This window comes from Stegostoma tigrinum, chromosome 28 (genome assembly GCF_030684315.1).
Source record: "Stegostoma tigrinum isolate sSteTig4 chromosome 28, sSteTig4.hap1, whole genome shotgun sequence".
Classification (NCBI taxonomy): Eukaryota; Metazoa; Chordata; class Chondrichthyes; order Orectolobiformes; family Stegostomatidae; genus Stegostoma; species Stegostoma tigrinum.
This window is the reverse complement of record NC_081381.1, coordinates 21,904,227-21,927,587: the sequence shown is the minus strand read 5'-3', so window position 1 is coordinate 21,927,587 and position 23,361 is coordinate 21,904,227. Positions and strand designations below refer to the sequence as shown.

Sequence of the window (23,361 nt, the reverse complement as noted above, 5' to 3'; positions counted from 1 at the left end):
CTACCTCCCCACCTATACTCTCCTCCCCACCTATCTTCTTTTCTCTCCATCTTCGGTCCACCTCCCCCTCTCTCACTATTTATTCCAGAACCCTCTCCCCATCCCCCTCTCTGATGAAGGGTCTAGGCCTGAAATGTCAGCTTTTGTGCTCCTGAAATGCTGCTGGGCCTGCTGTGTTCATCCAGCCTCATATTTTATTAGTAGGCTATATTGGCCCTGCTGTTGTGCAATGACATGCTATTCAATCATGATCACATGGTGAAGGTAGCAGCGACCATAATTTGATTGATTTTAAAACAGAGATTGGCTGACATATTTTCTTTCAGATTGTTATGAGTCTTTGGAACCCTCTTCCTAAAAAGGTGATGGAAGAAAATACTTGAATATTTTTGAGGCAAACTTAGTTACCGCTGTTAAATACTGTGGACACTGGAAATCAGAAATAAAAACAGCAATTGCCAGAAAAGCCCTGCAGTTGGCAACATCTATGGATCAAAGATCAGAGTTAACAACTGTGGTTGAGTGACCCTTCCTCAGAACAGTTTTTGTTTTGTTAGATTCCTGTTAAGTAAGGGGTGAAGGGATTGGAAGTTTGAAATTACAATCAGTTCAGCCATGATCCTATTGAATGGTGCCGCAGACCCAAGGGACTGAATAGCTTATTCCTGCTCCTAGTTCTGTTTTAAACAAAAACAGACAACACTCAAAACAGCAGATCAGTTTGTACCTATGGAGAGAGAAACACAGTAATGTTTCATCAGAGATAATAAAATGTGAGCTGGATGAACACAGCAGGCCAAGCAGCATCTCAGGAGCACAAAAGCTGACGTTTCAGGCCTAGACCCTTCATCAGAGAGGGGGATGGGGTGAGGGTTCTGGAATAAATAGGGAGAGAGGAGGAGGCGGACCGAAGATGGAGAGAAAAGAAGATAGGTGGAGAGGAGAGTATAGGTGGGGAGGTAGGGAGGGGATAGGTCAGTCCAGGGAAGACAGACAGGTCAAGGAGGTGGGATGAGGTTAGTAGGTAGATGGGGGTGCGGCTTGGGGTGGGAGGAAGGGATGGGTGAGAGGAAGAACCGGTTAGGGAGGCAGAGATAGGTTGGACTGGTTTTGGGATGCAGTGGGTGGAGGGGAAGAGCTGGGCTGGTTGTGTGGTGCAGTGGGGGGAGAGGACGAACTGGGCTGGTTTAGGGATGCGGTGGGGGAAGGGGAGATTTTGAAGCTGGTGAAGTCCACATTGATACCATTAGGCTGCAGGGTTCCCAGGCGGAATATGAGTTGCTGTTCCTGCAACCTTCGGGTGGCATCATTGTGGCAGTGCAGGAGGCCCATGATGGACATGTCATCTAGAGAATGGGAGGGGGAGTGGAAATGGTTTGCGACTGGGAGGTGCAGTTGTTTGTTGCGAACTGAGCGGAGGTGTTCTGCAAAGCGGTCCCCAAGCCTCCGCTTGGTTTCCCCAATGTAGAGGAAGCCGCACCGGGTACAGTGGATGCAGTATACCACATTGGCAGATGTGCAGGTGAACCTCTGCTTAATGTGGAATGTCATCTTGGGGCCTGGGATAGGGGTGAGGGAGGAGGTGTGGGGGCAAGTGTAGCATTTCCTGCGGTTGCAGGGGAAGATGCCGGGTGTGGTGGGGTTGGAGGGCAGTGTGGAGCGAACAAGGGAGTCACGGAGAGAGTGGTCTCTCCGGAAAGCAGACAGGGTGGAAAAATGTCTTGGGTGGTGGGGTTGGATTGTAAATGGCGAAAGTGTCGGAGGATGATGCGTTGTATCCGGAGGTTGGTAGGGTGGTGTGTGAGAACGAGGGGGATCCTCTTTGGGCGGTTGTGGCGGGGGCGGGGTGTGAGGGATGTGTTGCGGGAAATACGGAAGACGCGGTCAAGGGCGTTCTCGATCACTGTGGGGTGAAAGTTGCGATCCTTAAAGAACTTGGACATCTGGGATGTGCGGGAGTGGAATGTCTTATCGTGGGAGCAGATGCGGCGGAGGCGGAGGAATTGGGAATAGGGGATGGAATTTTTGCAGGAGGGTGGGTGGGAGGAGGTGTATTCTAGGTAGCTGTGGGAGTCGGTGGGCTTGAAATGGACATCAGTTACAAGCTGGTTGCCTGAGATGGAGACTGAGAGGCCCAGGAAGGTGAGGGATGTGCTGGAGATGGCCCAGTTGAACTGAAGGTTGGGGTGGAAGGTGTTGGTGAAGTGGATGAACTGTTTGAGCTCCTCTGGGGAGCAAGAGGCGGCGCCGATACAGTCATCAATGTACCGGAGGAAGAGGTGGGGTTTGGGGCCTGTGTAGGTGCGGAAGAGGGACTGTTCCACGTGACCTACAAAGAGGCAGGCATAGCTGGGGCCCATGCGGGTGCCCATGGCCACCCCCTTAGTCTGTAGGAAGTGGGAGGAGCCTAAAGAGAAGTTGTTGTGGGTGAGGACGAGTTCGGCTAGGCGGATGAGAGTGTCGGTGGAGGGGGACTGGTCGGGCCTGCGGGACAGGAAGAAGCGGAGGGCCTTGAGGCCATCTGCATGCGGAATGCAGAGGGACTGGACGTCCATGGTGAATATGAGGTGTTGGGGGCCAGGGAATTGGAAGTCCTGGAGGTGGACTCCAGCAATTCTCCAGCATCTGCAGTTCCCATTATCTCGAATGTTTCATCAGAACTAGTTATAAAAGGTTTTGAGCAAGAGTTGGATGAGCCAATAACAAAGGACCATCTGTAATACGATAGTAGACAAAAGGGACTGAATAACAGAACAGTTTGTCCCTGTAATGCTAAGGGGATAATGTTGTGACAAAAGAAAGAGAAATGAGAGATGTACCTAGACCAGGTTGTGCTGCTGACTGAAAGCAAAAATAAGAGCAATTCCAAAACTTTCAGAGAAAGGAACAAGATGGTCAAGGGGCATGCAGGACTTGAAATTGTTGAACCTGATGTTGAGGCCAGAAAGGAATAAAGTGCCAAAGCGAAAGAAGAAGTGGTGTGTTTTGAGCATAAGCTTAATGTGTGAGCTTCACGAGAATGGTACAGGAGACCAAGGACAAAGGTGTTAGCATGAGAGGAAAGTGAAGAATTAACATGATGGGCCACTCAAAGCTTAGGTCATGTTTCTCAACTGAATGGCCACCCTATATCTACATTTGGTCTCCCTAATGTGTGGAGGTCACATTGTGGATAGCGAAAATTATATGATAGATTGAAAGAAGGACTTATAAAACATCCTTCACCTGGAAGGAATCTTTGGTGTTTTGGACAGAGAGAGAGAGAGAGGAGGTAAAAATATCAGTATTCCATTTCCTGCATTTGTATGGAAAGATGCTGTGGGAGAGGGACAGAGCATTGAACATGGTTAAGAAGCGGACCAGGCTATCATGGAGGAAATAATCTCTTTGGGATGTTGAAAGTGGAATTAAGGGGAAATTATGGGTTGTGGTGACAGAGTCAATATTTTCCAATCAAAGATCATACCTTTTTTTTTCTAATTTCCACTTATTTCTCAGTTTAATATCATTCATCTGAGACTCTTCCCTTCCATTCCTTGAGTTCTCTGTCTCCATTTCTGTCAATGAATGGTCAGTATAAATCTACTGACTCCCATAGCAATCACAACAATGTTTCCTCACATGCTACATCCTGGAAGGACTCTCTTCCATTCTCCCAGTTCTGCTGTTTTGATCACATGACTGGCACATTTCTGATCTCACCTGTTCTTGCTAGAGTCATGATAAGATTCTCTTTGTCCTCATCTTTCAGTGTACCAACCTCCTTATTGAATTAGTGATAATGGGAACTGCAGACGCTGGAGAATCCAAGATAACAGTGTGGAGCTGGATGAACACAGCAGGCCAAGCAGCATCTCAGGAGCACAAAAGCTGACGTTTCGGGCCTAGACCCTTCATCAGCTCTGATGAAGGGTCTAGGCCCAAAACGTCAGCTTTTGTGCTCCTGAGATGCTGCTTGGCCTGCTGTGTTCATCCAGCTCCACACTTTGTTGTCCTTATTGAATGAGTTGTTTTCCATCATTTGGTGTCCTGGGTTCAGCATTGACCCATCCTTCAGCAGCACTGAGCAGTTTAACTGATTACTAAAAGTCTTGGGTGGCCTTGCTGTACACAGTTTGTCTGTTGTGTTTGCCCATGCAATAACAGTGATTCGATTTCAAAAGTAGTTCATGGGTTGCAAAGTGCCTTGGGATGTCCTGAGGTGGTGAAAGTGGTCCAGAGAATTTTTCAAGTTTTTTTTCTGTCTTTACCTGACCTTGGATACCAATGACTCTGTCTCATTCCCCAATGGATGTCTTTAGTTGAGTAAGCACAAAGTTGTTTTGTTTAAGTACCTGCTTGATTTAAATGAATAGAATTTACAAGCCGTGTTCCAATATAATCCATTCAATTAAGCTTCGTTGAAATCCTTACCAATTAATTATTACATAGAACATAGACATAGAACATTACAGCACAGTACAGGCCTTTCAGCCCTCGATGTTGTGCCGACCTGTCATACCGATCTCAAACCCATCTAACCTACACTATTCCATGTATGTCCATATGCTTATCCAATGACGACTTAAATGTACCTAAAGTTGGCAAATCTACTACCATTGCAGGCAAAGCGTTCCCTTATTATTCCCTTACTACTCTCTGAGTAAAGAAACTACCTCTGACATCTGACCTATATCTTTCACCCCTCAATTTAAAGCTATGCCCCCTCGTGCTCGCCGTCACCATCCTAGAAAAAAGGCTCTCCCTATCCACCCTATCTAACCCTCTGATTATCTTATATGTCTCAATTAAGTCACCTCTCAACCTTCTTCTCTCTAATGAAAACAGCCTCAAGTCCCTCAGCCTTTCCTCGTAAGACCTTCCCACCATACCAGGCAACATCCTAGTAAATGTCCTCTGCACCCTTTCCAAAGCTTCCACATCCTTCTTATAATGCGGTGACCAGAACTGTACACAATACTCCAAGTGCGGCCGCACCAGAGTTTTGTACAGCTTCACCATAACCTCTTGGTTCCGGAACTCGATCCCTCTATTAATAAGAGCTAAAACACTGTATGCCTTCTTAACAGCCCTGTCAACCTGGGTGGCAACTTTCAAGGATGTGTGTACATGGACACTGAGATCTCTCTGCTCATCTACACTGCCAAGAATCTTACCATTAGCCCTGTACTTTGCCTTCTGGTTACTCCTACCAAAGTGCATCACCTCACACTTGTCCGCATTAAACTCCATTACCAGGTGACTTTTTTTTTCAGTTTATCTTAAATCCCTAGCCTAGAATTACTTGTTTGATTAAGGAAGAGGGAGTAGCTCATTGTAACCTTTGAGTACAAAAGAACTTGCATTGATATTGCACCTTTCACAACTTCAGGATATCCCAAATGGTTCACAGCTAATGAAATACTTGTGAAGTGTAGTCACCACTGTAACATCGGAAAAGTAGCTGCTGATTTGCACGCTATAGGTTCCCACAACCAGCAGTGAGACAATAACTAGCAAATCTGTTTTAGTGATGTTGTTTGAGGGGAAAAATGATGGCTAGCACAAGTTGAGAATATAACCCCCCATTGTACCTAATTCCAACTATTTTTAGGCAGAAATGTAGAGACAGCTTTGCTCCACATACCATATAATCCAACACTTCTGGCAGCAGCACTTTGGTTTGTTACAGCATGAAAATGACACAGAATGTTCAATGGTACTTTGTAATGAGATCTTTGGGCTGGAGCTATCCCTTCTGCATTGAAAAACCTTGATGAATAACCATTAATGGTAGTTAAATGATAGATTTGGTTTTAAAAATGAGGAGGCTTTAAGAAAAATGTAAAATTGAGGGAAATGGTAAATTCAAGTTTTGAGGTCTTGAGAATAGGTGAGTTGAATGGCTTCCTGATCGAACAGCCCAGAGAATGTGTTATTCAGCATTTACTCTGACCCATGAGATGCAAGATTAGACAGTCTGGAAGGGGTTTTGCCTTTCATTTACCTCAAGTCAAACTGGACTTGCAAACAGACTTCATTGTGACATGTCATTCGGTGTGGATATCATCTTCCCTGAGCTATCATCCCTAACTTAAACACGTGCAGACTGTGATTCAGTTGTGCACAAAAGGGTTCTGAGGAGTCATAAGAATCAAGGGATAGACAGGAATGAGGATTGTAGTTTGCCAAACTTTTCAATTTCACACACTTGTGTTGGTGTTAATTTGCTTTTCCATCAGCAAAATTGGAAATATTCAATCTGAGGGCATTTTTTCCAAAATACTGAGATCTTTTTGTTCCGACTGAGGAACAGGAAATAACAGAAATATTTTGTCGAAACATTTGGTTTGTGGGCCACTGAGAGGGTCTGGAAATGCTTAGACCCTTGTTAAAAAAGCAAAGATAGACATCTGCCATCAATTAGTGAGGAGGAGAACATAGGAAAGAAGCTATGTAAAAGTGCTGAAAGAAAATGTGACCTCAGACTGAGTTGTGAAACATTACTGCCCTATGTCAGGAATTAAGAACAGCAGAAGGACTGTGGGATTAGACCACAGAAGCAGCAGAGGCAATTAAGCTCAGAAATATGGAAGTAACACAAAGAATATAAAATTATGTAACAGCAAAGAATTTTGTAATGTAACAGATATGATACCAATGTAAGGAATTGTGGAATACAATCAGCATTAGAAATCTAAAACTAGATCCCTTATATACATCCAAATGAAGAATATTAGAGGTTAACAGATATGAAAAATGTAGGGGTAGAAATATAAAATTAAGGTACTCAATATGTGACCACTATGGTGAAATATCAGATATGGAGAAGGAAGCAACATCAGAGGTAAAGGTTATGAACTCCTAATGTACATGAAACTAGCACAAAAATTTACGATTAACATAGCAAGCTCAATTGGAATTAAGCATTCACTGTAATTAGAATTCGAGACCCTACATTTCTTTCACTCAGTCATTAAAATATCCACAACTATAACTTATGGCATAACAAAGTGTGGAGCTGGATGAACACAGCAGGCCAAGCAGCATCTCAGGAGCACAAAAGCTGACGTTTTGGACCTAGACCCTTCAGCTGAGGCCCGAAATGTCAGCTTTTGTGCTCCTGAGCTGCTGCTTGCCCTGCTGTGTTCATCCAGCTCCACACTTTGTTATCTCGGATTCTCCAGCATCTGCAGTTCCCATTATCACTATAACTTGTGGCATGTTGCGTTCAGCAATATACCAGTAATTCAACAACAACATATTTATTTAACACCCTTTTCATGTAGGCAAATATGCCAGGATGCATCACAGAGATGCAACGGTAATGACAAATACCTGGCCTAAGGATTCCCTGATTTCCTTTCATACCTTCAACAGAAGACTCTCTGAAGAAATGTGCCAGTGGTCAGTTATGCTATTCCTTTGAGATTTCTGAAGATTTCCATCTGTGTGACAGAGGAAATGCAGAATGTTGCTGTGGAAATTAACAACAAGGTTAAAGTAGAGTTAAAAGTGGGTAATCTTATTTGGCTGGTAGTGAATCGGGACACTGATTTTCATCTCCATGTGAAACAGTGAGTAATTGATTTCCTTATGTAAATTTCCTTGTGCAAAGTCAATAAATATTTATTTGTGCTGTCAGTAAATAAGGAAATACTATAGACTTTCCAGAAAACAAGCAAAGAACAGAGCAAGTCCCTTACAAATTAAGTCCAAATCTTTCACTTGGTAACGTGCAGTCCCTCATCTTACCCTCAAAACCCAGCAACATGTAGATACCACAAATCCAGAAAATCACCTATTGCTTGAAATTTCCAGTAATTTCTGATTGACTGCATGAACTTACAATTAACTGCAATTATTTGTATTCACTGCTTCAGGCAACTTTCCTGCAAGCAATACTTAGTCTTGGAGGAATTGGGCAGATTAAACAAAAAGAATTGTGTCACAATTGTGTTCCACACTACCGTAGATAGTGCCACTGAAGCTCTGATTGTGTAAATATTTTAATCATGTATTGTTTCCGTGGAGTGGCATTTTGGGCTAAGATCTTCAAGATGTGATTGAATAGGAATAAATTTAAGGGACCAAGTGTGGACTTGGCATAGATTCATTCATGTTTTAATTGTTATTTACATCTATTCATAAGCCTGCTGCATTAGATAGATGATTCACCCATGAGACCATATTTGTTCCTCCTGTACTCTTCTGTAGCTTTGTTTGTGGTGTTCTCAAATGTGTGGAAGTAACTAAAACATTGTACTGGTGAGGTTGGTGAGGGAAGCAAAGATGCATATGTATTGTGCTTTATAACCTCAGATGTCCCAAAGCACTTAACAGCCCAATTAGCATTTTTTGAAGTGTAGTTCCTGTTCTAACATAGGAAGCATGGCAGCCAAATTGCACACAACAAGCTCCTGCAAAAAAAATGTGATAATGACCGGATAATCTAGTTTTGATACTTTATGAAAGCAAGCCATTATTGCAGTAGTGGTACTTCGTGTTCAAATCTTTAAGGTGTATAATTTTAATACAAGGCTTTCACTGCTGCTGTGGGTGCTGAATCAACATTGTTTGCAATGACAGATGGTGTGACTAATCCAGAGTGGGAAGATGGAAAGTGAAACAAAGAAAATTCAAGGGAAAAATGGCGAGCGATAAGAAGTTTCCTCGTTTCGAGCATTTTAACCTTTATCTATATTTATGTTCTGTGTGATCCAGTTCCTTACAAAGTTCCTGGACTGAAAATTGAATACATCAGATTTGCTCTGCTATTCATCAATGTTTCAAAAATGTTGAAGCTCTGATGAAAATGGCTTGGGAAATAGAAACCACATAGCACCATTCTTCGTAACATTAAAACACCTGACTTGGCATATGCAGCTTTTGTGTTCCCAACCAGATGTTTTAAGCCAGAATATCTGTCTGAAGAATTGAACTCCATAGTTGCAATTTTGCTCTTCTGTGCACCCAAATTCTGTTAGGCTTTGAGACATAACACCATCAGATAAATCCAACAAACCGCACAGCCTAATTTTCTGACCAAGCTCTCTTCAAGCCATGGATCCTGCGCTTTCCCTGATTAAAGGTGGAAGAAGGTGCCAGTGACATAACCTGATTAAAATCAGTTGTTTTGCATTACATCAATGACTGATATGTGACTTGTATTGTTTGGTGATGCTGGAGGAGGTAAGAATGTACGTTTTCATAACGTCACAGCAGCAGGCAAAATAACTTTTGGATTTTCCATTACTAAAAGTTACCGTTATATTTTACTGGGCTAATGGTACTGATCAGACTTTAGGTGTATCCTCTTGAATTTCCTGAACACTGGGATCTTGTTATAGCGATAACTCTAGCCAATATTCCAATCCAGTAATCACTATAAATGACTCATCAATATATCAGATGAAAGTAAACTCAAAATGTAATTCTGATCCCCGATCCACTATATGTTAACAAATATATATCCATGAGATACTTTTAATTAAGAAGACCGTTCTCAGTTTTTCAGGGAAACAGATTCATATAAACACCAGATCATCATTCAACCTGGATCAGATTCCCACTGGATTGGTTCATTAAGTGAGGAAAATGGAGGTGGTAAATCCACCAGAACAGCTGAGAGCTTAGATGAGTGAAGTAGCAGGAATTGACCAGCTGCACTCTTCTAACTTTCAAAATCACATTCGTGAGAAATGTGACAACCTGCAAAGCTCACCCCAGATGCTAACCCAATGCAGTGAGGTATTTATAGAATGGAGGTGTACACTTTTTCTGCTTCTTAGCAATTGAAGATGATTTGCTTCCACTCCAGTTGACGAGTTCAATGTGTAGTCTGCAATCTCTGATTTGATTTGATTTGTTGTCACATGTACCTTAAGTACAACGAAAAGCTTTGTTTGCAAACAGTACTGGCAGATCATAGTAAGCAAGGGCATATAGAATATAGGGTGCTTGTACAGAATGAGGCACATAGGCTATATCACACAGAAGGTGTGCGAAGCAAGATCAACATTAACAAGGTCAACATTGTTTGAAGTTAGACAGTCCATTCATCAGTCTGCGTACCACAACTGGAACAGATGGTGCTTCAAAGTTAGGTGTCTGAGATGTTTGGAAGTTGTGTCCTTTCTCCAATGATTTGATGGTCAGTGCCATCCGAAATGAATCCTTACCGTTTTAGTAGATCACGAGCCAGGAACCTTTGTGAGTTGACAGAAATGTTTGACCTTTTCAAGGATGCTTTCTGCTGTCTTCCTGAGAGTCTCCTGCCATAACCAAACAGCTTTGATGTGGGGAGGTGGTATCTGGTGTCAGGCATATGCCTGAAATGCCCTGCCCAGCAAAGCTGGTTTTGAGTGATTGGTGTCTCAATGCTGGATGTGGGACAGCACACTGTTAGTTAACTGACTTTTCTCACACATCGAATGGGTTTTTAATACCCATAATAATGTTATTCTAAAGGTTAAATCCATCCACATGGTGCAAATTTTATGTTTTTCTTCCATCCTTTAAAATCATTTGCTTCAAAATGGACACCCATTTGGTTTCTGGAAACAATCAAGACTGGTCTTTGACCTTATCAACTGGATAGCAGTTTTGACATGATAAAAGTAGGACAACATGCATGTGTGGTAAATTATTCCAAGTTGTCTGAATGAGAAAGATGCTTTCCACCAGGTCATTCTTCCTTGTCAGTCTCCTCCATTTGCAAGCTGAATGAGGAGGTTTGCTGATGAACTCTCTGTTCTACTATACTCACCAACCCTACATTACAAAGCAGAATACACTACTTTATTAGTTATGCAGTGCCTTGCAATTTTCTAGTATATGGAAGATGTTGTATAAAGTTGGGTTAATTTTAAATATTAAATGTTTAAAACCCAAGCTCTGAGCAGGAGACAATGCAGATCATTGACCATGCCTGGTGAGGTTTTGAACTGCCTCCGTTGGCTCATGCTTGTGTTTTCCTTTGTCTCCTTCTGGTTACACTGAACTTCCCAGCAGGCTCTTTTTGGACTGGTAACCTTGAAATAATTGAAGCACATGAAATCTCTGAAGCACTCATTAAACCACAAGCGCACACCTGTGAATCCATTTACATCAATGCAACCAAGTTACCTTTGAAGTTTCTTTGTGGTTTGGACAAGACTTTGAAAGCCCAGTAGTGCACCTATTTCTTTCCCTGTCCTTCCTTTCTTTGTCTACTAACATGCTCGCATGTCAAGCTGAGGAATGGAACCTTGCCACCCTGAGGGCCTGTGTTAGGATCAAGCACTCCCAAGCTAAAGTGTAGGCAGATCAAAGTAAAAGTCTCTTCTATTTTGTACCTCTACACTGCCCTCAAGAACCCCCAGACCACTGACTCTCTGAGGTTGGCATATTCGGAGCAGATTTGAGTGCAATTCTATATAGAATCTTTATTGCTGCCCCAACCAGGAATGGGATGTAATGTTCAGCAAGTCAGCCTGAGATGGAATTAGACCGAAGTCCCTTCAGTACATACATCTGGAATCTCCTATCCGTTAACAAGGAGCTGAATCCCACCCGAAAACAGCTAAGGGTCATTTTCATCGAGTGTTATGGAGTGTTTCACTCCATGAGGCCTAGCACACTTTCACATGCTATCAACCCAAACACATCTCATTAACTAGGTTCCATGCCCTTATGACAATCAGCTCATCTGATGCTAGCCCAATCCTTCCCCTCAGCATAGGTGGACATACTTGCCACAGCTTGGGATATGAAGTCAGGGCCTTTTTATCCATGAGAAATACATCTTTGGCTGATTTTTGTTTTCTTTTTAATTCATTCATGGAATGACGGCATTGCTGAACTAGCCAGCATTTATTACCCAACCCTATCTGCCCAGGGGGCAGTTAAGAGTCAACCACATTGCTGTGGTTTTGGAGTCACATGGAGGGCAGACCCGGTAAAGAATGGCAGTTAAAGATAGCACTCCCAAGCAAAGGTTTGGTCAAGTCAGAGTAAAGGTCCCTTCTTTGTTGTAACTCCACACTGTCCTCAAGAACCCTAAAGGACATTCGTGAACAGGTAATAAATAAGCAGAAAACAAAGAAGTAAAGCACACATAATTTAATTAAAAAAGCACTGCTTTTCCTCTGTTTATTTTGGCAACAAATCCCCCAGAAGTTAATATTTACATGCATATGCCCCACGAATGTGAATTTTAAAATCAACACAGGTTCCTTTTACTCAGTATTATTTACAAGTTTAGCCACAGTGTCATCCCAATTAGTCACATATGGCTGGTGGCTGACATAGACAACTGTGTTTAAATGTAATAGCCGTGACCAGATTCTCGGCTGTTTGCGTGGGAGCAGCCCAGGCTGAAAAATGCACAGAATGGATGTAGGGGGACATTCTATTAGAGTACTGACTCTGCCTGCCTCTCTTGATTCTGCAGAATGTGCCAGTAACAAGTTTGGAGTGAATTGCCTGCAGACGTGTGACTGTGGAGGAGCCCCATGTGACAGTGTGACTGGAAAGTGCAGCTGCCCGGCTGGAAAAATGGGCCCTGCCTGCAAGAAAGGTTAGAGCGCAGACATCATGAGCAATATTTCATTTCTGTGTTAATCTCCACTAACACAGTCTGAACAGAATTATACTGAAAGACATTTTGAAATGGTTCTAAGTAATAGTTGCACTGATATAACCGCAGGCAGCACTTCCAATGGATAAAAATCTCCCCTTACGATTGCTTCAAAGAATGTCACATGTAACATCAACACTGCCACCATCCACACTCACAATGGGCTGCCACCCATGTTGAACAAATTCTGTAAGTGATGCGTCACCACTACAGGAGGCATTTGAGGGGCCGCCACTTTTAATGGAACAAGCGTGTTGTCTATTTTGGCTGTTCTGCAAGTACTTACTCCTACTTTCTCATTTAAAAGGCTCTGCTGATTCCCAGCAGTCCTGTCTTCAAGTGGTTTCAAGTGGCCACTCACAGTTTTAATTCAACAACCTTTGAGTTTGAGTTAGAAGGAGAGGCTGGATAGGCTGGGACGCTTCACTAGAGCATAGGAAACTGAGGAGTGACCTGATAAAGGTCTGTAAAATCATGAAAGGTAGATAGCCAACAGCTTTTCCCCATGGTATGGAAGCAGAGGACACAGATTTAAGGTGAGAGGGGAGAGATACAAAAGGGTCTAGACAGTGGTGAGTGTATGGAACAGTCTGCCAAAAGGTAGTGGTGGAGGCCAGTACAGTTTTGTCATTTTAAGAAATATTAGGACAGGTACAACGGTGGGATATGGACCAAACACAGGCAAATGGGACTCGTTTAATAGTGAAGTCTGAACAGCATGGACAGCTTGGACCAAATGGCCTGGTTCCATGCTGTAAACCTCTACGATTCTAACCTCAGCACCGGACAACAATTAGGAAAGATTAAGTGGAGATTTCTTATTTTAAAAAAGTGTTTGCTTAACATTTTCAATTTAACCATCCACTGAAGTTAACACCAGTGAGGCTGGTATTAGCTCTGATGAGTGTATTGTGTCTTTGGTGATAGTTTTTACCTTGGCATTTAGGTAGGCTGGGTGAGCCCTGCACCAAGATCCAAGCTCAAAATCCATGCGAACCATCTGTTAGGTGGTTAGGGTAGACATGCCCCAAGACTTTAACGCGGACTGTCCAGCTTACCAGAGGTTACCAGCAGTGTGGGGCTTAGAAATTCATATTTCAAAAATAGAAGCTTTCTTTTATTGTATAGGTGTGTTCCTTTTTTGCATGTGCTGGGAGCTAGGCGACATTAACTTTGATCAATGTTTCCCCCCATTATGTTGTAACAATTTCTATTCCTCTGATTTCTCCACACAGAGTGCCAAGCGGGTCACTGGGGCGTGGCCTGCAAGGGGATTTGCCCCATCTGTGAAAACAACGGGACCTGCAATAAGAAGACTGGGCAGTGTACCTGCCCACCAGGATTCATGGGGAAGTTGTGTCAGAGCTGTAAGTATTCTACCTGCTATAGCTTGGTTTAGGGGAGTTCAGACGTGCCTCTCTTCATTACAAACTTTGGGTTACATGCTGTCCTAAAAATCCTATACAAATAGAGTCAGTTTCCCTCAATAGTCCAGACTCCAATATGGTGGAAGTTAGTTCTTACTTTTGTTTATATCTCTTAGTTGCCGTAGGAACAGGGAGAGATAATTCAATCCCATGAACACATTCCATCATTCAGTTAGAATATGGCTACTCTCTATCTTAACTCTATCACTTTGGCTCTGTCACCCTAACACTAACCCGAACCCCAACCCTAACCCTTTGACTAACAATGTGTATAAATTTTGGTTTGAAAACGTCAATACTATAGGAAGGTTGTCATGAAACTTGAAAACATTCAGAAAGGATTTACACGGATGTTGCCAGGGTTGGAGGATTTGAACTATAGTGAGAGACTGAATAGGCTGGGGCTATTTTCCCTGGAGCATCAGAGGATGAGGGATGATCTTATATAGGTTAATAAAGTCATGAGGGGCATGGATAGGGTGAATAGTCAAGGTAGTTTCCTCAGGTTAGAGGAGTCTAAAACTAGAGGGCATAAATTTAAGGTTAGAGGGGAAGGATTTAAAAGGGACCTAATGGGAAACTTTTTCACACAGAGGGTGGTGTGTGTATGGAATGAGCTGCTGAAAGAGTTGGTGAAGGCTGGTATAATTACAATATTCAAAAGACATCTGGATGGGTATATGAATAAGAAATAGTTTAGAAGGATAGGGCCAAATGCGCAAAAGGAGCAAGATTAATGTAGAATATTTGGTTGGCATGATGCAGTTGGACAAAAGTGTCTGTTTATGTGCGGTACAGCTCTATAATTCTATAATCGACTTCCAGTCTCAGCAATGTTTTGAGGGAGTATTAAATTTCTTTTATCTGAATCTATGGCCCATATGTGTCCTGCTTGAATGCCTATTCCTGAATGCTTGGAAAAATTCAGATCTTGGTATTGTTCCTCCTTTATTGGGTAAATCCATTCTCAACTCTAAAATCTTAAGATCTCTAGGAATTAATTGCTGGAAATTTTCTGGAGTTCCTTTGCTCCACTGCCCTGTCCCAGTTGCCTATCCAATGGACTGAGCACCTTAGCTTACATGGGAAGATTGAACCGTTAGGTGGGGTAACCATGGAACTGTATCTCTCAGCACGACCTGCAGGAACTGGGGGTTGGATGTTTGTGTGTCAGCAAGATTTTTAATAGTCATGAGAAGAGAAGCAACTTAGAGCTGGGTGACTTGCTACTAGTGATGTGGTAAACTATCTTTCTGTCGATTTTGCATTTCTTACTCATATTGCCAATGTTGTCTGTTTTCATTTTGCTGTTTGGCAATTTTGATATATTTCATGATGTTCTGCATTAAAATATGAGGAATGTACCTGTAAAACTTCACAGCTATATTTCCTATTGTCACACTTCACTGGGGCGTTGCACTGAAAATCAAGCAATACCACTCCCAGAATCGTCACAAATGTAAAAATGTGATTTAACCACCAATTTTATTGAACCGTCTAATTCATGTTAAAAGAATATACGCGCTAGGTTTTTCAGTAACAAAAAAAAATCTTTTTATTATAGCCAAACTTTTTAAACCAAAAGCAAGAAAACCAAATCATGAATTGCCAACTTATAACTCCATAACTTAAACTCTACCCCCTACAAAGAGGCAAAACATAAATATTTTGGTTGGGGGAGAGAAAAGAAGACAAAGAAGCACACTTCTGGTACTGGTCTAAATGACAGACGTCGATAAGTTATTTTTCTTCAGTTTTCTCTTGATTCCTTCTGATTCTTTACTAATGACACGAGGTTGTGGGTACACCAATTCTCAGTCTTTCATTCACTGGTTAAAGCTTCACCTTTTCAGTATCTTTGAGATTGCTTCTTCAAATCTCCTGTTGAAAGTCAAAGATGAAGAGAAAGAAGATAACGAGCTGCCTAAATGTTTTTTTTACTTGTCAACTAATAGAAGACAAAGAGTGAGAGATGGATGTTTTCTCTTTGTGCACTAAATGTTTCCTACTCTTTTGCCTACAGGGAAGCCTGTTGCTCAGGAAGTTGTTAGTATACTCATGTCTCCTGAAACCACATAACTGGTCAATTTAAAGACCAATCAAATGAGCATTTCTCAGCTAAATTGCCCTGAGTACGCACACACAGACATACACAGACACACACGATGAGGTGTGTCTATTTTCTCTCGCACTGCTCGAGTAGTGGCTACAACTCACAATGTGTTCTTGAAAACTACAAATGACATTTTTCCCCACAGTTTACTTAGTTTAAAGCAGTAACTTTTTCTATTTTTAGTCCACAGTTCAAAAACATGAAAGTGTCCTTCTATGCTGTGGCACTTGTGATCCCTCACATTTACCTGCTACCCAATTTCACTCTAATAAAGACTGAAAGAACTGTGGATGCTGTAAACCAGGAACAAAAAAAGAAGTTGCTGGAAAAGTTCAGCAGGTCTGGCAGCATCTGTGAAGGAAAACTCAGAGTTAATGTTTCGGGTCTGGTGACCCTTCCTCAGAACTGATAGTGTCTAGGAAGATGTCAGTGTATATGCAGAAAAAAGGGAGACTGAGTGGGATTTCACTTCAGTGCCACCCGTACCCCTCCAAATGATCTTCTTACCACAGCCTCTAGAGCTGTTGATGGTTCTTTCCAGTGACTGACGAAGTGGTCCGATCCCTATTTCCTAGAGATCTGACCATGTCTCCTTCACCAATCTTTACTGCCTGACTAACTCCAAAAGGGGCCCTTCTCCACTCTTTTGTTATCCACTGCTATTTGGTTTTTCTTTCAACATTTTTCTCTGTCTTCCTTTCCAAAAATTACCAGATGTTTTTATCCAGGGAAATCAGAATGCAGTGCCAGCTAAAGAGTAGAAAAATAAACTTGGTAAACATCAACGCAGGTGCAGGATGACAATTGAGTTTAAAATAACAATAAGCATCTTTAGGATGAATGTAACATTTTCTTTGTGACCTTTTTAGGAATCCTGAACTAGTCCTCGATGTGAATATATCTTTCTCTTTCAGCATGCCCTACCAGCCGATATGGCCTGGGCTGTCAGATGCGATGTACATGTGAGAACGACGGTCATTGCCATCCAGTGACAGGGCATTGCACATGTTCTGTAGGATGGACTGGCCATAACTGCAGAAGAGGTAAGAACCACTTGTATTGGACTTTGGTTCGACCACTTTTGGAAGACTGTGTACAGTTCTGGTCGCCACATTATCAAAAGGATGTGGATGCTTTGCAGAGGAGGTTAACCAGGATGTTGCCTGGAATAGAGGGTGCTAGCTATGAAGAGAGGTTGAGTAGATTATGATTATATACATTAGAAAGACTGAGGTTGAGGGAGGACCTGATTGAGGTCTACAAAATCATGACCGGTATGGCCAGGTTGGATAGCAAGAAGCTTTTTCCCAGAGTGGGGAACTCAGTTACTAGGGGTCACAATTTCAAGGTGAGAGGGGAAAAGTTTAAGGGAGATATGCATGTAAAGTTCTTTACGCAGAGGGTGGTGGGTGCTTGAAACGCGTTGCCAGCGGAGGTGGTAGAGGTGGGCACGATACCGTCACTCTAGATGTATCTAGACAGATACATGAATGGGCAGGGAGCAGACGGATACAGATCCTTGCAAAATAGGCGACAGGTTTAGATAGAGGGTCTGGATTGGCTCAGGTTCGGATTGCCGAAGGGCCTGTTCCTGTGCTGTAATTTTCTTTGTTCTTTGTTCACTCTATTCGCTCCGCCAAATCTCTCCGCCACTCCTACTATCTTTAATAGGTTTCCTAAAGGCCACCTTTTCTGGTCATTTGGTTTCCAGTCAATTTTTGCCTGATTATAATCCTTTGAAATGCCTAAGGAGATTGTGCCATGTTGTATTGTAATGTACATCCTACATTACATGTAATTTTTTTTTACCAGAAAGTATGGTCTATTCACAGAATCAATCAGAACATCATGTAACATACAGCTGTTTGAAGTTAGTGGGGAATACCTGTGTTAGAAACAGCAACAGGCCAGTCAGCCTCTGGAGCTGCCATGCCATTCAGTCAGATCATGGCTGATATGTAGCTCAAATCCATATTCTACAGCGTCTTAACGCACAAAATAAATCTGCATCATTCTTGAAAACTTCAATTGCCCTAGCATCCACGATCTTTCGAGGGGAGAATTCCAGGTTTCTATTACCCTTTATGTGAAAATACTTTTACTGATTTTGAGCCATTTGGCATAGGCCTAGGTTTCCTTTGTCCTTGATGTCCCCACTGAAGAAAAGACTTCCTCTGTTTCTGTGATGGTTGAAGGGTGTGATTACTTGAACCTTACAGAAGTATTTGGGGCTGGCTCCAAGTTAACCTGGTTAATTGAACAGGCGAAACATGCATGAGAACCAGCAAAACGCAGCTAAACATCACATTTGTGTATAGTTCACCATTACTTGGAACTAAGTTGAAAGGTTAATGTCCCTAATGAAGAGGGAATATGATCATATTTGTTGGCCTACCTACATGCCCTTCTCCTTGAGCTACTCCAGTCTCTGTGGTGGTGGTACGCAGTCAATGTTTTGAAATAGGTCATTTGAGAATTTTGATTCGGTGTTGTGAAGGAAAGGCAATTTATGTCCAATGAATGGTGATGAGAAGAACTCAAAGTTGGTGGTGATTACCTGATTTCAGCTGCTGTTTTCTTGGATTTGGGATTTCGGCGTAATATTGTAGTAGGCATGGTGAGTTTGTGTAGATTGTACAAAGAGCAACAAAGGTATTGACTCCAGAAGCAGAGCGATTGATCATGCAATCTGCTCTTTCTTGGATAGTGTTGAATTTCGTGAGCATTGATATAGCATCTGTTGCCAGATGAATGGGTAACGTTTCATTAAACACTTGACTCCAAGAATCAGAGTATCATGGAATATTCAGCCTCTGCACTGTATCGTGCTACTGTGTTGTTGTGGTTGGTCGGGTTATAGATCTGATAAATGGTGATGTTGGGCTCTTGCGTGTTTATTAAGTACCAGTTAGGTCCTGCCAAGAGTCTCCCCAGCATGTTGGCCAGGCCTTTATCCCCTGTTTTGTTTTTCTTAAGCCTGCGATGCCGGACGGTGGGGCCCAGACTGTGTGAATACCTGTGACTGCAGGAACAGTGATGGGAGCTGCAACAGTGTCACAGGACAGTGCATCTGTGAGGCAGGTTTTACTGCTCAGCGCTGTGATCAGAGTAAGTACCTCTTAGAAATACAAGGCTGATGATCACTTAACACAGTTGCTGTCCCAGGGATGAGTGTTGCGATGCTGAAGAAAACAACCAGAAGTTGGGTGACTCCCCATGGTTTTTGGTTTAAACAGATGGACTTTAGTTCAGATAATCCATCAAATGGGTGAAGCTGTGCACCAGGATTGTTTATTTGCAAAATGACCCCTTAATAATGCACCTACATGCAATGTGCAGAAATTTTACAGGAACAATTTATCCCTCAGCCCAACATCATTAAAACAGCTTCAACTAAAATAATTATTTATCCCATTGCATTACTCTTTCTGGGACCTTGCTGTGTGTAAGTTGGATATCCCATGTTGGTTGTAAAGTTCTTAGGAAACCTTGGGTCATAAAGGGTACTATATAGATGCAAATTGTTCCTTTCTTACTACATTTACTATTTAATTATTTTAACATAACAATAGTCACTGAACCCCAGAAGTCACTCACTGTTTGAGCGACTTTTGATGATGTGATTAGGTGCTAAATTTATTTCTAAATGTTACTGTCACATTGTACTACATGAACCAACTGAATACATACAAAGGTGTGCCAGAAATTTTAATCACAGAATTATATACTACAGCTCAGAAACAGGCCACTGGCTCGAGTATTTGAAACGTGCAATCCCTAAGTGCAGATTGACACCATTCGGCCCATTGAGTTTGCATCAATCTTCCGAAAAATATCCCATCCATACTCACATCCCTCCATCTCTCTTTGTAACCCTGCATTTACCATGGCTAATCCACCTAGACTGCAGACTGTAAATGTCTGCAAGGCAGAGATTAATAATTTCGTGATCTCGCAAGGAATTAAGGGCTATGGAGTGAGTGCGGGGAAGTAGAATTGAAATGCCCATCAGTCATGATTAAATGGTGGAGTGGACTCAATGGGTTGAATGGCCTTACTTCCATTCCTATGTCTTATGGTCTTATAAACAAGTTAGCATGGCCAATCCACCTCACCTGCCCATCTTTGGACTGTGGGAGGAGACCAGAGCACTTGGCAGAAACCCACACAGAGACAAATGTGCAAATTCGACACAGACAGTCACCAAAGGCTGGAATCAAACCCATGTCCCTGGAGCTATGAGGTAGCAATGCTAACCACTGAGCCACTGTGCTGCCAGTTTGCTGCCTGTGTGTAAACGATTCTCCACCTTATATCATAGCGCTGCATTGATAGATCCTGCTATTACTTTCTTCTTTATATTCTAACCCAGCTTTGCTGTAAATACCTCTTATTCACCTGAGCCTCTCCCTATGGTTATAAGTTCATATTCTCATCACTATCTGAGTTTCCTCTGAATTCCTTATTAGCCATTTTGTATTTAGGACCCCTTCCTTCCCAATTTTCTCTTTGCTAGACAAATTAAGCCTGGCCTGGTCAACACTGGTAACTGTGCTGTACATAAAATCCCTGTAGTATCTGTGCGGTCATGTTAATCTTAGTCTATTTGTTACGTCGGGCTGTTTTTCTTATCAGTCATATTTTAGTTATAAAATTGTTCACATCTGGCAGTGACTTAATGTGCAGTTGGTCCCCGTGAGATTGTTTGGCCCAGCACTGTGGCACATAAAGCCGCGCCATTTAAAGCCAAATTCAACACAAGTAAGTCAAGTGTAGAGACAGGAAGACTAATGAATATTCTTGCAACAATAACACTTTAAATATTGAACTTTCTCTGCAGCTTTAAAAGTGCTGATAAATACCCTCACACATCTGCAAAACTGGATTCCAATGATGAATGCTATAAATAATAATTAATATTGGTGTATGGGGACCTTGTTTGTGCAGCAGAGACCCTAGATTAGTCTTGAAGTAAAATAACATTGGCTATATAGCATAATTATTTTTATTTTTAGTTATAAGTGATGGACTTGGGGGTAAAATAGGAAACTGAGATGCTGCTGTGGACTCCTGTGCAACTAGCAATTGGATTGATGAATGACAGGAATTCAGTAAAGGTTTGGTCTGGGTTTAGCAGCTTTCATTTGCAAGCACCATGCGGGATACTGGTGCAAACAATAAAATATCGCAGACTGGCAGTCTGAAATTGAAACTGAAAATGTTGGAAACACTCAGCACATCTTGTGTTTGAGAGAAAAGCAGAGCTAACTAATTTCTGATGAAATGTTGCTGACTTGAAACTCTGAGTGGAATCTTGTTGAGCTGTACATGTTCTGGGGACCTGGGTTCAAACCCTGCCTGGGCTGATAGTGGAATTTGAATTCAATAAATAAATTCAATAAATTAAGAATCTAATGATGACCATTAATTCAGTGTTGAATGCCAGGAAAAGCCCATCTCGTTCACTAATGTCCTTTAGGGATGGAAAGTGCCATCCTTACCTGATCTGGCCGACATGTGACTCCAGACCCACTGCAATGTGGTTGACTCTTAACTGCCCTCTGGGCAATTAGACATGGGCAATAAATGCTGCCAGGTCAGCAATGGCCTCATTCCCTTAATGAATAAAGAAAAAAAATCTTGCCAATCTGCTGATGGAGAGTGAGAAGTTGGCTGCACAGTTTTACTCGTCATGCATCCACATGATGACAGGTCTGCCTACTGCTGGGTTAATATCAATGATGGTGGAAATAGATCCTTTAATGGCCATGAACGAGGATCTCTAGTTGATGGTGGTGCAGGATGTTGAACCTTCCTGTGCTAACTTAATTCTAGCAGCGACAGGAAGGAGGCAGGTTTTAAGTAATGCTACCATTCCACTCATTAAATGCCTTTCCTGTCTCAGTAAATGCCCCTCCAATCTCCCAGCACACCACTAGAGAGGGCAGACGATTCCACCTGTTAACTTTGCCTCTCTTGTCACAGGTGCTGCCAGATCTACGGAGTGTTTCCAGCATTTCCTGTTTTTATTCTATGAGCCCTAGTGCAGGACGCGAACATACCTCATGAAAACTGAGGCCCATTCTACAGGAGACTGGCAAAATGAAATAAAACAACTTCCTTTTTTATGGCTCCTACAATGCCCTCAAGACATCCCAGAGTGCTTTACAGTCAGTAAAGTAAATTTTTGGTTTGAAGGGAAATTTGACAGGCAGTTTACACATGTCACGCTTTCACCAAAATCAGATGAGGTAGATAACCAAATATTTTGTTGCTATTTAATGAGGGGTGAATGTTTGCCAGCAGATTGGGAGAATTCTGTCCTTGCTTCATAGCACTATGTTAATTCCTTTGATTAGTGAAACGAGCTGAGGTTTCACATTTTGTCTGTAAGTCAACATTTTCCTGCACAAAGTGCTCACCCTGGAATGTAGGGTCAGCTTGGACAATGTGTTCAAGGCTCTGGAATGGAGCTTGAGCCCACATTCTTCTGACAGAGAGACTGTGCAACAAGCAGAAAGAGGTTACAGTGCCCTGGCAACTGTACAGCACAACTGGCCAAGAAGAACAAGGTTACAGTGTCCAGTCCTGCCTCATTTTTGCTCCCTGACTGGGATCTTACATCAAGTTTCCAAAATCATGGGCAGGTACATTAAAATTATATTCAAACAGCAAAAATGTATCACCTAACATCACCCAACATTTAGTGTGACCAACAGCAACATCAAACAAAATGTCCACTGAACAATCTACTAAGTGGGCTTAAATGTTTTTTATTCTTTAAAACACCATCAGCTATAGCAACATAACAGTGTATAAGGTTCTCAATTCCTTCTGCAGCCAACCTCCATTTGCTGTACAGGGAGTTTATATGATGAAGTTTGCAAATCCCTCAGAATTATAATGACCCTGAAAACAGAAATTCAGTTTAAGTTCCCCACAATGTCAAATGCGTGCCAATTCTGCTACATTGGAATATCTAAGCTGGTGCCTGTGTTGGAGAGTAACCCCAATTATAGCACAGCAGACCCAGGCCTAACCCAACTACACAGTTTCTGTCTTATAGTGTTAACCTAGTTACTTTGCCCCAAACCCTAGCATGATCCAGAGCCTCAGGCCCCATCCTAATCAATGTTTCCATTAAGCTGTGCAGATACATGGCCATGAAGCAGTCTTGAAAAGGTACCTCACAGGCCTTGTTGTATGAGAATTGACATGCTTGC

The 23,361-nt window shown here is 42.2% G+C and overlaps 1 protein-coding gene across 4 annotated transcripts in view; it reads left to right on the top strand.

Annotated features, from left to right (window-relative positions):
* The window catches only part of LOC125466575 (multiple epidermal growth factor-like domains protein 6), a 433,777-nt gene that overhangs the window by 380,692 nt on the left and 29,724 nt on the right, over window positions 1–23,361 (top strand). For all 4 annotated transcript variants that reach the window (XM_048561224.2, XM_059638102.1, XM_048561225.2 and 1 more), the window contains 4 exons: window positions 12,413–12,538; window positions 13,834–13,965; window positions 17,053–17,181; window positions 19,115–19,246. In XM_048561224.2, the coding sequence (XP_048417181.1) occupies window positions 12,413–12,538; window positions 13,834–13,965; window positions 17,053–17,181; window positions 19,115–19,246 (519 nt within the window). The remainder of the gene's footprint in view (window positions 1–12,412; window positions 12,539–13,833; window positions 13,966–17,052; window positions 17,182–19,114; window positions 19,247–23,361) is intronic.